The sequence below is a fragment of the Barbus barbus genome (assembly GCF_936440315.1).
Source record: "Barbus barbus genome assembly, chromosome: 41".
NCBI classification, from domain to species: Eukaryota; Metazoa; Chordata; class Actinopteri; order Cypriniformes; family Cyprinidae; genus Barbus; species Barbus barbus.
Genome location: NC_136719.1, coordinates 10,601,468 through 10,615,318, shown reverse-complemented (window position 1 = coordinate 10,615,318; position 13,851 = coordinate 10,601,468). Strand labels below are relative to the sequence as shown.

At 37.4% G+C, this 13,851-nt stretch overlaps 1 protein-coding gene across 2 annotated transcripts in view; it reads right to left on the bottom strand.

The window, feature by feature from the left end:
• LOC306860746 (nucleolar protein 4-like) overlaps window positions 1–13,851 on the bottom strand; it is a 98,412-nt gene that overhangs the window by 71,955 nt on the left and 12,606 nt on the right. For both annotated transcript variants that reach the window (XM_079402620.1, XM_079402619.1), the window contains exons 2-4: window positions 8,472–8,627; window positions 5,561–5,672; window positions 1,720–1,829 (exon numbers count right to left, since the gene is read on the bottom strand). In XM_079402620.1, the coding sequence (XP_079258746.1) occupies window positions 1,720–1,829; window positions 5,561–5,672; window positions 8,472–8,627 (378 nt within the window). The remainder of the gene's footprint in view (window positions 1–1,719; window positions 1,830–5,560; window positions 5,673–8,471; window positions 8,628–13,851) is intronic.

Below are 13,851 nucleotides of genomic sequence, written 5' to 3'. Positions count from 1 at the left end.
AAGCCTCATGCTGTGTTAATGTTATTTTAGATTATATTTAGCCTAATCTAACATCTAATAATTATCACAACCAAAAACATGGCATATGTAGCTCAAATGCTTAAAAAAGGTAATATGATATAGAACTGTACCCTATTTTTATTGATAGTGCCTCTTGTGCTTTTAGCTCATCTGCCCACTTCTCCTGTCATGCCCCACCCACAGAGACCAAAACTGCGGTAGGACATTTCACATGCACTTCCTGTCTGCTCCCTGCAATTTTCTCAAAGCAAACACTCAAAAAGAGTGAATACAGTGATACATGAAAACAAGGTATGGATTCAAAACAGAGATTTCTGAGCATCACAAGCTTTTATATTAGGACATTTTATATAAGAGACTCTTGGAAGAATTTCACAGTATAGAAATCGAACAACTTCAGTGCACAGGCAGATTCAATAATAATAATGAAATCACACTGCGGCATGTCTTGTCTTGCATTCAGTACACAATAACAGAAAAATGGAATCATAATTTGGAGTAAATAGAGATATTTCTGTGTACTGATATTTCTGGTTATTATAAGCATGTGACTGGCCAGCTAACCAAAATATGTTCTAAGAATGTTTGCTAACATTCCCATTAAGTTCTGAAAACACTATTTATGAACGTTCTCTGAATGTTCAAAACGTCCAGTTTTTAAAATGTAAAAAACATTGCTTTGTTACATTATGCAAACGTTAAGGGAACATTCCATTTATCATTTTCAAAAAAAAAAATGTAAGGAAACATTACTTATGAATGATCTCTTCTGAAACCATTTTAAAGAACAAAATGTTTCAGAAATAAAATCTTCCATGAATGAAGTATAATAACGTTTTTGTGCTAACTTTTGAAAAACCAGATACACTGAATGAACTTTGTATTAACCTTACTGGAAGAATGTGCGTTCATAATTTGGCTAGAACATTAAATCAAAGTTCTGAGAGCATTTCCTTTTAGCTACAGTTAAGTCACTGTTCAAGCTTTTGTGTTGTGGTTGTGGTCAACGTTTTTATCATTTATCAAAAAAAAAAAGAAAAAAGGTCTGTGATTGCAATGTTATCGTTATTGTTATAGTTGTGGTCTGAACGTTACTATTCCTCATAGAATTAGAGTGATTTATAAAACAATCTTTATCGTTATAGTTCTTGGTGTGAATGGGCCTTTGGACTAACAATGCTGATTGCAAGCAAGTGTCTAATGAGCAAACTTTAAGTTGAACACATTTCAGTGTGTGTACAAACCGAGGTGTACGTGACTGTAAGAACGGTTCACCTTTATTCATTAGATTGGCATTTCAACAGTTTTCTCACACCTCAGCTAATTAGCCAGCTGCTCAGAACACTTGTTAATTAGAAGGGAACTAACTGCCATTCCTTCTAAATACTACACAAACTCACATCCACCCACCCCACCCACAGGTGGCCTATGAGTTCATGTTTCTGCATATTATAAGCAGCACATTCTGACAGTGCCAGAAATACCTAGATTAGGGCTACAAAATAGTGAATAGTGACATTTTTAGTTCTGATAAAAATAAATAAATGCAAACTGAAGTAAAACACCTCCTTGTCATTAATGCACAACGTCCACAATGATTTCTGCGCCATCTGGATGAACTGAAATGAGCCTTGGCTGTTTACGTGCTGAATGTGTCGATCAATAAACATGTACAGATGTTAGAGAAGACTGCTGTACCTGCTCGTTGTTGTTCATGCACTGTAATTTCTTCTGTTTCAAGTAGGTTGTCGTGAGGGGCATGTTGTAGTCTATGAGGTCAGCTGCCAGAGAAGTTGGTTGGTTATTTTCTGAGAAAGCATGAGAGATTTACAATGGTTAGACCATATAAATACAATTATCACAACAGGAAAAGTGAATAATTCTGTTGTTATAGTAGAGATTCATATACAGAGTGTGTAAACACAGTAAATGTTATTTCTCTAAACTGTCACTAGAGGGCAGTATCTGGCCCAGTGTTTTCTGCAGGCACACTTCTGCCTCAGATTAACAGTGGCTGTGTCCAAATTCAGGGTCTGCATCCTCCTTAGGATCCTTCCTACCCGGTTGAAGGAGGAGGGATCCTCCGACGTCCGCAAAACCCGGAAGTCGGTGTTTGTGAATTTGGACAGCTTACCCTTCTTTCAGTTCCCTCCCTTACCCCTTGCTCATATCCTGTCGCCTAGCAACCGTGACAGCGCCAAGCAAGAAGCGGGAAAGTGGACAAACAAAGAGTTATTCTCCTCATTTTAATTCTTTTGGAAGAAATAAAGCAATTAAATAAATTAAATACGTTCTTTGCTCGTTGTCGGAGAGTTTTTTATATCAGACTACAAGACAGTCACATCCAGGTAAGCCATTATAGCCTATTTTTATTTGTTTTTAAGTATTCTACTAATTTCTCCTACAAATTCATTGAGCCGAAGCATAAACTTTAGCTTGTTTTGTCAGAGAAACTCCTCTCCCACTCCGCTACCGCTCGCTTCGTCCGCCATTACGCTCTGCCGAAAAGAATTATGGGATAGGTAGGACGGGAAAGGATCCACCACACCCATCCTTCCAATTCGGGGAAAAGGAGGACGTATTTGTGGGCCGCATTTGAAGGATCCTACGAATTTGGACAGCCTTCGTCGCGGCGCTGTGACGTAACATCCTTCAAATGAGTACTCCGAAGGATGCAGACCCTGAATTTGGACACAGCCAGTGTCAAACAAAGGCCTAATTATAAAAAAAATCCATATGTAAATTGCATTAATATTCATTGAGAAATGTGTAGATATTTAAATCCATTCTCCACCCGCAGCTGTTACATTTTCATCCAAAGCCACTGCAATGATGTCCTGTGATTTGTGTGAAAAACCACTGTGAATATTTGTGTGAAGATCATAATGATAATGCTTCTGGCTTTGACAGTAATCATTTCTTGTTTATTGTCTGTGTGTGTAGTTTTGTGTGTTTATGCACACATATACACTAAATTTTAAAGGGATAGTTCACCCAAAAATGGAAATTCTGCCATAAATTACTCACCCTCATGTCGTTTCACAAAATGTTTAAGCCCCAGAAAGGTAGTAAGGACATCGTTAAAATAGAGAAGAATTTGTTGAATAAAGTCGTTATTTGTTTTCTTTGCACACAAAAAACGTATTGTTGTAGCTTCATAAAATTAAGGTTGAACCACTGATATCACATGGACTATTTTAACGATGTCCTTATTACCTTTCTGGGCCTTGAATATGGTAGTATCCTCGCTGTCTATGCAGGGTCAGAAAGCTCTCAGATTTCATCAAAATATCTTGATTTCTGTTCTGAAAATGAATGAAGGTCTTACAGGTTTGGAACAACATGAGGATGAGTAATTACATTATGACAGAATTTTCATTTTTGGGTGAAGTAACCCTTTAAGTGCACTCACACACAGAAGTGCTCCGACAGTATGGTCCTCCTAAGTTTTCTTGAAGGTCTAAACATAAGGAATTCCCAACAATTTCCTTTAGATTTCATAAATGTGGAAGCATTTTTAATCATATAACAGCCTTCTCATTTATGGATTTTATCGGCTTTGAGTTAAAAGAGCCATGAAGCAACCTGCTGATAATCTCACTATACATATACACACACAGTAATGGATGAGCTGTTTGCTGTGTATTGATCAACTTCATTTTCTCATTTCATATGGATTTACCAGAACAAACTAAAAAAGAAAATCCTTCAGGATCTACAGTAGATCACCACTAAAACCAACAATGGTAATAATGGTTAATAATGGTTACAGGCAAAAATGATTTTCAGACGATTTCCAGTTTTGTCAGGCTGCAAAAAATTATGTTGTTCAATAAGTTTTTCAACTGAGACTGCAAAAAAATTGAAAATAAATAAATAAAAAACACACAAACAAGCTAGCATAAACAAGCTTAGCACCACCCGTTATGAAAAAGAACTTAAGCATTCTTTTAAAAAGAGTGATTACTATGGAAATAATATACTTTAAAAATAAATAAATAAACTAAAAAATATATATTTATGAAATGGTTTTATATTTATATCTATAATTAAGTGTGAACTGAATGTAATGTTTTCAAACACTTAAATGCTTATTTTTTACAATTAAATGAAAATGTATTATAGTTTATTAATAAATTTGTTAATTTATATTAAATGCAGAATCTTGACCCACTTAAGTAATACTTCATACATCTTTATATGTAATTCCATAATTACTTCCACTGTCTTTGAAACATGGTAAAACATGGTAACTTTAATGTAATTTTTTATGTAATTGAAACTTGTATATCATCCATTTATTTGTAACTCTTTTGTAAATATGTTTAAAAACTTAAAATGTATTACAATATATTATCTTTAAATTAAATCTCAAATAACACAAACATTACTTAAAATGTGCCTTAGCATGTTAACATTAGTTTAATCAAAGAACGAAGCAAGAGGATGTTGAGCTAAACAAAAACCAATAATTAGCTTATATTTAGCCATTACACTGTGCATCTGTCAGCTGAAGAAAGAGTTAGGAAAAAGGTGTGTTGACATGATTTCACCACATCCTCAACATGTGCTACTAATATCACTTCTTCTGTATGTATCTATATATAAATTACGCATGAAACCGCAAGGCAGCAACAGCAGATATGTGGATAAAAGACCCAATATCAACCACAGCCTGAGTGTCAATTAAAGACAAGCGAGTGTACAGTAATTAATTACTCTGAATAATTCAGCACTGAACTTTCGTACGGACGGCTGGAGGGAGGGAGGGGGGGAGGGGGGTTATGTGCACCCCATGGGCAAGAAGCCAATTAGTTGCTCTCTTTATGAACAACACCCAACCTAAGCCCAACGTTGACACAACGCTTTGACAGCTCTAGGTGTTGCCTATCGCTTTATCTCAGCAAGCGGGACGTTTGAGAGCAGTTCTTCTGATTGGCATCCCGCACTGCTGGGGTCGGACTAACTGGGATTGCAGTTTCTCCAAAAAGGACAAAAAAATTAATTTTCTTCTTCCCAGTGAAAATTTCCCAATCACATTCCTCCCCAATGGATTCCACCCACAATCCCTCTCTCTCTCTGTAGAAATAATCTGGTTTCAGAGGCATTTTCTTTGTTAAAAGGCCTGTAATTGGGCTAATTGCAGTGTGTAGGGAGGCTAACAGGACACTCCAGTGACTGCAGCCTAATCAGAGGGTGTTGAGATGTGTGTGTGTGTGGGAGGAGGTGTGGTCAGGGGGGTTTCATTAGCTTCAGGCTGGTGCGACGGGGGGTGCTCGTTACAGGGTGGGCAGGGGACAAAAGGGATGAGAGGGGGTTTTCTTAACAAAGACAATGAGTTATCCAATGAAGCATTATGGGTTTGAATATGTATAAATATACGGGAATTAATAGTTTATAGTTTGTCATTTTTTGGATTAGAATCAATGAGTTCACAAACTGACCTTGGAGTTAATACATAAAGCCATAAAACTAACTGTAAATAAAACCTACTTATCTGAAGTGATCCAGGTTGGTTTGTGTGTGTGGGGTGTGATACCTTTGAACTCTGCTCCGCTGGGGCTGATGTGCATCCTCTTCTGACATTCTCCACAGCTCATCAGAAAACGGGTCACTGCCTCTCTGGGCAGGAATGCATACGTCTCTGCAATCTGACACACAAACACACACCTTATTAAACTTCACTTTTGATTAAATCCAAACTCAGAGTGTTAAAGAATTCATGCTCAGAAGTGCCTTTGTGCTTAATATATGGTAAAATGTTTTCAGATAAGAAATTATAGCAACAATTAAAAAGGCAGACAGAAAGAAAAGCATTCATTATTTATTTTTTATTTATTATTTTCATTTGTGGGTATTTGATTTGGAGTACTTAGCTGCTATTACCTAAAATGTTAAAATCTTATTATTTTTTTAGTCTATGCAAAATGTTCATTAATTTATGTATTTATTGTTTTAAATTTGACAGAGGATGTGCAGGGGATGTGCACAAGTAATCATTTAGCTGTTATTACTTAAAAGTTGTATTGCCTTTTACAAGAGAAGTGCTCAAGTAATCGCCATCAGTAATTTTTTCTTATGTGTGTCTTCAATCATAGTCTTCATTCATTCATACATTCATTCCAATAGCATTGATTGTAAAGTTTAGACAAGTTGTGAAACCATTACTGGTGATGTAATGTTGGTGAATAAACGCTAAATTTCAAGTGTCATACTGGTTATTTTAACTTGCATTATAATTAATTATATGTGAGTGTAAACTTAGCAACCTTTTCCCTAACATTTTGCATATTTGAGAAATCTTATATCTATCATAGGGGCAGAGTAACAATGTTTTATTCCCATTCTGAGCAGAGAGCTGTAGTGAGGCAGTAAATGCAAACAGAAGAGATGATTAGTTTGCAGACAGAGTGTGAATGCTTAGATGTTTTATTACAATACTGTCATCAAGTCCAGGACTAATAATCCCAGGGGGACTATCATGTTGATATCTTTACATTCGAAGAGCACACACATACACACACCTCCCTCTCTCTCACTTTCTACTGTATGTCTATATAAAGGATAAAATAATTAACTAAAATAATTGTGTTAGAGTGCTCATAATTGTCCTTGTCAAAACATTTCTCTGTCCCACACACACACACAGTAAGATTCAAATCATGTCATGTACACAAACCTATGTAGCTGCTGCCATCTGAAAATCTTTTTTTTTTCTCCCTTATACAATTCATCAATTCATATTAATCTGTCTTTTTTTACTTTAACCCTTCCTTCCTTCACACCTGTTTAGTTTCTCCCTCCTCCACCTTTTTGCCATTAAACTGGACAAAGAAATAGAGAAAGTACACCCCCACATTGAAAGTCCCTTGTGTCTCTCTAATCTCCCATGAGGCTCTAACAAACAAGCATGGGCGGCCATGGAACCACAGCTGGAGGGTATAGCATGTTCGCGTGTGCATTACGAAGGCAGAAGCTGAAATAAACACACAAACCCCACGGCTGCAGTGATACAACAGACAGAAAACCTGAGCTTTCTCTTTTCCAGCACCCTGATTCCTCCCGGAGATCCTAAGAGGAGCAGGCACACAAATCCTCTACTCAAGGCCCTGCCCTCCCCTCATAGACCAGAAGCTGTCAAGCACGATAGGAACAAGGAGCAGTGTAGAGGACACAATATGTGTGAGTGTATAAAACATATAGCAGAAATTATTATTATAACAAAACCAAAAACACGCTTATTTATGATTTTATTAGTAATACCTTGTATGTAAAAGATACTAACTGTAAATGCATGCGAGAGCAAACATGCACTTTTAAAACTGTCCAAGAGAGGGCAGCAGCACTGGACCTGTGGACCTCAGCACCACCACCAGACCAGGTGAGAGCGGCCCATGTCACTCTTACTTCCCATGTTTACATGTGTGATACAGAGTTCTAAAGATGTTTCCCGCAGACCTATATCTTCTAAATATGAGCTGATCCTCATCTCTGCCTACAACAATGCAGAGAAGAAAGACAGAAAGAAAGTGTAAGCAGAATAGAAAGAAAATGCAGAAATACACAATACAAAAGAGAGGAAAAAATCTGAACATATGGGAAAAAATGAAAAAAAATTTAGAAAAAAAGAAAACAGAAAGAAAAATTTAATTCAGAAAAAAAATGCAGACAGAAAATAAATTCAGAAAGAAACAAATTAGACAGCAAAAGAAAGAAAGAAAGAAAGAAATGAAGAAAAATAATTAATGAAAGAAAGAAAGAAATGTATAAATAAAGAAAAAAACGCATGAAGGAAAATGCATGAAGAAAGAAAAAAGAAAGAAAGATGCAGAAATACATAAATAAATGCATAAATAAAGAAATAAATGTATAAAGAAGAAAATAAATGCATGAAGAAAGAAATACACGAGGAAATACATAAAGAAAGAAAGGTGTGAAAAAAATGCATGAAGAAAGGAAGAAATGCATAAATAAATGCAGAAAAAATAAAAACGGCAAAAATGAAGAAAAATGCACATAAATGCAAACAGAGAAAAAATAAGATAAATAAAAATGTGATTGAAAGGAAAAAATGATAAATAAAATAAAGGCAGAAAGAAATGCAGAAAGAAAGAAAGAAAGAAAAGAAAAGAAAAGAAAAAGAAAAGTTCTATATAGCCTCCAGCTTTCATTTAATAGGTAATGTTGGCGTATTCTGACTGATTCACCGAAAAATTCACAGAGGCCAGCAATTCTCTGCTACAAATCACACCAGGACAACACACAGCAGGAGCTGCTCGCTTCTGTTCATGAGAATCACAGAGGAAATAAATCAAACTGACAGAGTAAGGGACACTTTAAGTGACAGACAGATACACCCGGTCAAAAAAGGGCCACACGGGGTATTAAATCTAAACATACTTCCATGTCTGATCAGAGATTATGAGAAAGAAGTTCCTTGCTTTCCTCACCGCTTTATACGTTTTCTTCTGTCCGGCGTGTTTGGGTGCTTTGGCCGGGTCGGAGCTGATCTCCACATGCATGGCATAGATGATGTCATAGAAGTCCTCCACCACAGCGACCCTCTTAAGAGAGGAGTTCTCCGGCCCAGAGCCCCTGTCCACACACTGAAATCACACAAAAAAGTAGACTTATTTCATATACTTAAGCAATTTCACACAAGCAAAAATGATGTTATACTTTATTATACCATTGTATAATCATAACAGACTGACAAACATATTCTCAAGTCAAATAGTGATTATCACAGCACATAATTCTGTGCTGTAAAACAACAGTGTTTTGGAAATATGATTATAGATGCCTATTTTATCTTTTGAAATATATTTCCTTTTTAAAATGATTTTTACTTCGTTCAACAGGTTTAATTTATTTACCTATTTTGACATTAAAATATTTCAATCATGACAACTCTTGTAAGATTTTAACATGGTAATGGATATGACAATGTTAATGTATTTGGTCTTGGCGGAATAGATCTGCTACACTGCTGCTGTTGTTATTGCTGTTGTTGTAGAGTATTGCTGCTGCTGCTGCAAAGCAAGTACAGGAACTTGCTACTGCCATCTAGAGTTTCATGACAGATTTTCATTCTGTTCAGTGTGACTGGTTAAAATTACAGGGCCAGAACAAGTGTGTGTTCAATACCAGACTTGTTTAGCTGTAAATGATAGAAAAAGACCTTGTTGGCGCGATAGCCTTATGGGCAGTGCTACGAAATGTAGCGCCATTGCGCTTCAGGCATCCCGTGTTCAAGTCCCGGCTCATGGACCAATCCCATCCCCCCTCTCTCTCCCACTTTGCTTCCTGTCTCACTACTATCCTATTAATAAAAGGCAAAAAAAATCCACCTTAATGGCAAATTTATTTATGAATACAGTTTGGATGAGACATTTGCAAAGTGGAATTTAATCATTGAAGCACCAAAGATCACCTAATGTATGAGACCAGCACTACTGTCAACTGATACAGGCTACTGGCAAAAATATCATTTGCATCTTTTTTTATAGGTGCATGTATTTTTTTTTTTAATATATATAATTTTTTAATATTTATTTTTGTAATGAATTGAAATTTTTGAAAACACTTTAGTATATGGACCAATTCTGACTTTATATTAACTATTAATTAGCATGCCTATAATTAACATATTGGCTGTTTTTTAGTACTTATAAAGCACATATTCTGCATGACCATATTCTACATCCCTAATCCTACCCAATACCTAAACTTAACAACTAAAAGCAAATTAGGAGTTTGAGGCAAAAGTCGTAGTTAATGGTCTGTTAATAGCGAGAATTGGACCTTAAAATAAAGGTCAGTGATTACAAGACTATTATACAAGACTATTAATCTGCCACCTGCAGCATCCTCAAGTGCAATATAGCCCACTAGCTGAGATGGTTACGTACTTTACCAAAAATTGATTTTGGATCATTTTTAACAAAAAAAATGTTATGGACTGCAGCTTTAAGTTTTTTGAGGAAAAGATTCCAGGATTTTTTTCCATATAGAGTACTTCAATGGGGACCAACGGGTTGAAGGTGCAAATTGCAGTTTCAATGCAGCTTCAAAGGGCTCTACACAATCCCAGTTGAGGAATAAGGCTTAATTAGTGAAATGATCTGTAATTTTCTAAAAAAAAGAAAAAGAAAACATATATACTTTTTTTAACCACAAATGTTTGTCTTTGAACTGAAGCTGCAGTTTTGACCTTCAACCCATTGGTCCCCATTATATAGAAAAATCCTTGAATGTTCTCCTCAAAACCTTCATTTCTTTTTGACTTACGAAAAAAAGACATGAACATCTTGGATGACATGGGGGTTAGTAAATTATCAGGAAATTATATGATCTGGAATTAACTAATCCTTTAAAAAGGCTAGCTAAAAACAATTCTGCAGTACAGAGAAACTACAAAAGCTTTGATTCTCAGAGGGACTTTTAAGAGTGCTGAAAGAGGAATTCTGGGGAGAGTCTCACCTCTCCCATATGAGGAGCAGGGCTAGAGAGACGAGATATTTTCCTCAAGGGTAAAGAGTCTGATCATGGCAGAAACAGATGGCAGACACAATGCACTCAAAATAACCACAAAACAAACATCTAAAAAGATTTTACCTGTATAATAGCAAAAAAAGAACACCAACTTGATAAAAAAAAAAAATCTTGTTTAAACAGGATCATGGTTCAATGATGTCATCTGATACTGAGCTATGATACTGTTTGATTACTGATTTTATATATATATATATATATATATATATATATATATATATATATATACGAAGAGTTCAGATGCAAAAGCCTCTAGGTGCCATTTGAAATTTTCTTCTAAAATGAGCAATTCAGTTATTTCATTTTAATGGCAATGAATAGGTTCTTTTCCATAATATATGGTTATATCATGACCTTTTGTGTATTAAGTATGACAGTATATATATGGCCCCTTCATACTTTAAAAGTATTGAGAAACATATTTCACACATTCTGTTTGTTTCGCACAGCATCAGGTTTAGAGCAGTAAATGTTAGTTTGGGGATCCAGTTCCCATAGGAGGGCCAGCCTCGTTACCACGGTAACCGCTACTGGACTCTTGGGTAGGTGTGTGGGGCAGCAGGGTCATGTGACACACACAGAACCTCCAAGTCAAAGTTGGACTAGCTAACTGAAATCATCATCTTCTATTCCTCTCATCGCCCGCGTCACATGCAGTGATGTTCTTCGCCTCCACCACATCCCCCACTCAGTCCCCTCCACCACCCGGTACAGGGCCATGGGGGTTACCATGGCAGCAAGGTTGTATCGGCAAAACAGCATCTCACTGACTCCCATCATTTTACTGTTAATGATTACTTATATTACACTCTCAAATCATCATGTTATGGTATAAGAATAGTTCTACACTAAACATGGAACTATGCATTCTGACATGCGGCGAGCCTCTGCAGTAATGTGGCACATGCTCACACATGTTTACTGCTGGATTCCACTCCACTACATTAACTTCAGGAGATAGGACACGTGTGCCAGACTCTGCAAATGTGTGTGTGTTAGAGATTCATGCTGCTTTAGCATGATGCTGCCCAGCCTTCAACCCCCCACCCCCCCTTTCCCAGCGTTGCGGGGCACATCAGCGGCCTGGGACGATAGTGCGTGTGACAGCAGCAGCCCAACCACACGCATCAATGTGGGACACGGGAGGGAGGGGGTCAGCGCAGCACCTTCAGGCGCAGCAGACAGGACACTCGCGCATGCCCGTACTAACACACAGGGCACACCTCAAGGCATTGAGGATTGGACAGAGAAAGTTCCCCCTTCCCCCACCGCCTGCACAGGGTCAAAGTCACCCAACCCTGAGAGGGTAAAAGTAGGCTGTCCTGCACACATGCTCACAGCCCGATATTAGCATTTTCTTTGTGCCAGTGCAACATGGCATCACATGCATGGATATAAATCAAGTACAATTTTATTGCATCAAAAATGAAGACATAATGGCTGCCAAAATCCTAGGTGGGCAGTGCATCATACCTAGTGCAAATTTAGGTTTCTGTGTTCTGAGATGGCCTCATCTGGTGGATTTTCTGAAGGCAGCATAAATGCATCCTTCACTCTCTGTGATATCCCACAATCCTGTGCAACATTTGGTTGGAAGTACAACAATGGTATCTGATGGAATGGTTGAAAATAGTAAATTAGTTTATAGATGTGCATTTTTTTTCAACCAATAAATAAATACTGTTGTTATTTATATATTTACTGAACAATGTTCATCAAAAAGTCTACAAATGCTGCACATACATTTTTTGTTGACATCAACAGGCAGCGTGCACAATCAAGCTCAGTATTTTGAACAGTATTTAGGGTGTAAATTTGTTCATCTTTTGGTAGATGCTAGCCAGATTAGCCAGATGTCAACATAAGGTGTGGTCACATTTATCACCACCAAATTTCATGGGTAAAACCCAGTCATTTCAAAAGGAATCTGGGTGATTGTGAGTTTTAGGTAAAGGTGAAATTTCCCCACACATATTTCACTCAGGATCAAGTTGGTGACCAACAAAAAGCTGATTGGTTTGAAAGTGCTTTACATTTTCTACACTACTGACAACTGACAATGGACCTGTTTTGCTTGCAAAAGTTTTGCTTAAATTTCACTAATGTGACCACACTGTTAAAATGAAATGAAACATCCAAGTAAAACGAAATATCAAAAATAAATAAATAAATAAAGTAGGTTGGGGACTTGAACTCTGTTCAATATTCCCACGCTCTATGAGCATCATCTCCACATGTGTATTTAAATTAATAATTACAAGGTCCAAAAATAAATAAACATAAAAAGATGTGCATGAATGAATCATTCATGATAAGATCTATGACATAAATTTAAAAAAAGAAAAGTGAAATTTAGGGTGAATTTTCAGTTCATCCGAACTTTAAAATATATATTTATAAAAAAAAATATTACCAACAATGCATAACTTTTATATTGTTAGGCAGTTTTAACATTTCCATGATTTTTGCACTGTTTTGTGCATTTTTTATTGCTAAAACATTGCTCAATTTCCATTAATAGACCAGGCAGGAGGGCACCATTTCCAACACAGTGAAAAACGGCCCGAAATGAGCAGATCAACAAAATGAGCGAGGGGAATTATTCCTTCACTCCACCTCCACCTCTATAAGCGGATGCTTGTGCTGTTTTTAAACCCTCACACTTTTTCTACCTCCCCCATTCCCTTAATTTCTCACATATCCCCCCCTCTATGAACACTTCTAACCCAGAACCTCACTGTCTTTTTCCCTCACTCCATCTCTACTCTGCTCTTCCAGGCCCCTCGTTCCTTCCAGCAGCACCGGATAATTACAGCTTTCCCTCTTTTGCTTTTAATCTCTCCCTCAACACTCTCTCCTTTCTGCTACTCTGTTTCTTCTCTTGTTTCCACTCCCAGGTCCCGGACCAAACAGCCCTGTTGCTAGGAGACAAGCTGGGTCGGAGCAGGAGCGGCGGCGACGGCAGCTCCCCCACGTCTCCGCCTCTCTGGAAACAAGGGATGGAGGGATGGTGGAAGAGTTCAGTGGAGGGGAGAAGCCCTTCAGACATGTGTGCTCAGCCAAAAGGAAGAGACAGACACCGACCCCCCACTGACATACAGACATCCAAACAAACAATGCTGCAGAAATTCACAAAGAACTTGCACACCTGCACAACATGCCGAGCTCGGCATGGCAAATTCAGGGCGCAAAACCTGCTGATAGCGACACAAACATTTACGGTATTGAAATATGACAGACGGGGGGGCCTGGCTGGACCTGTCTTTCCTAATTGTC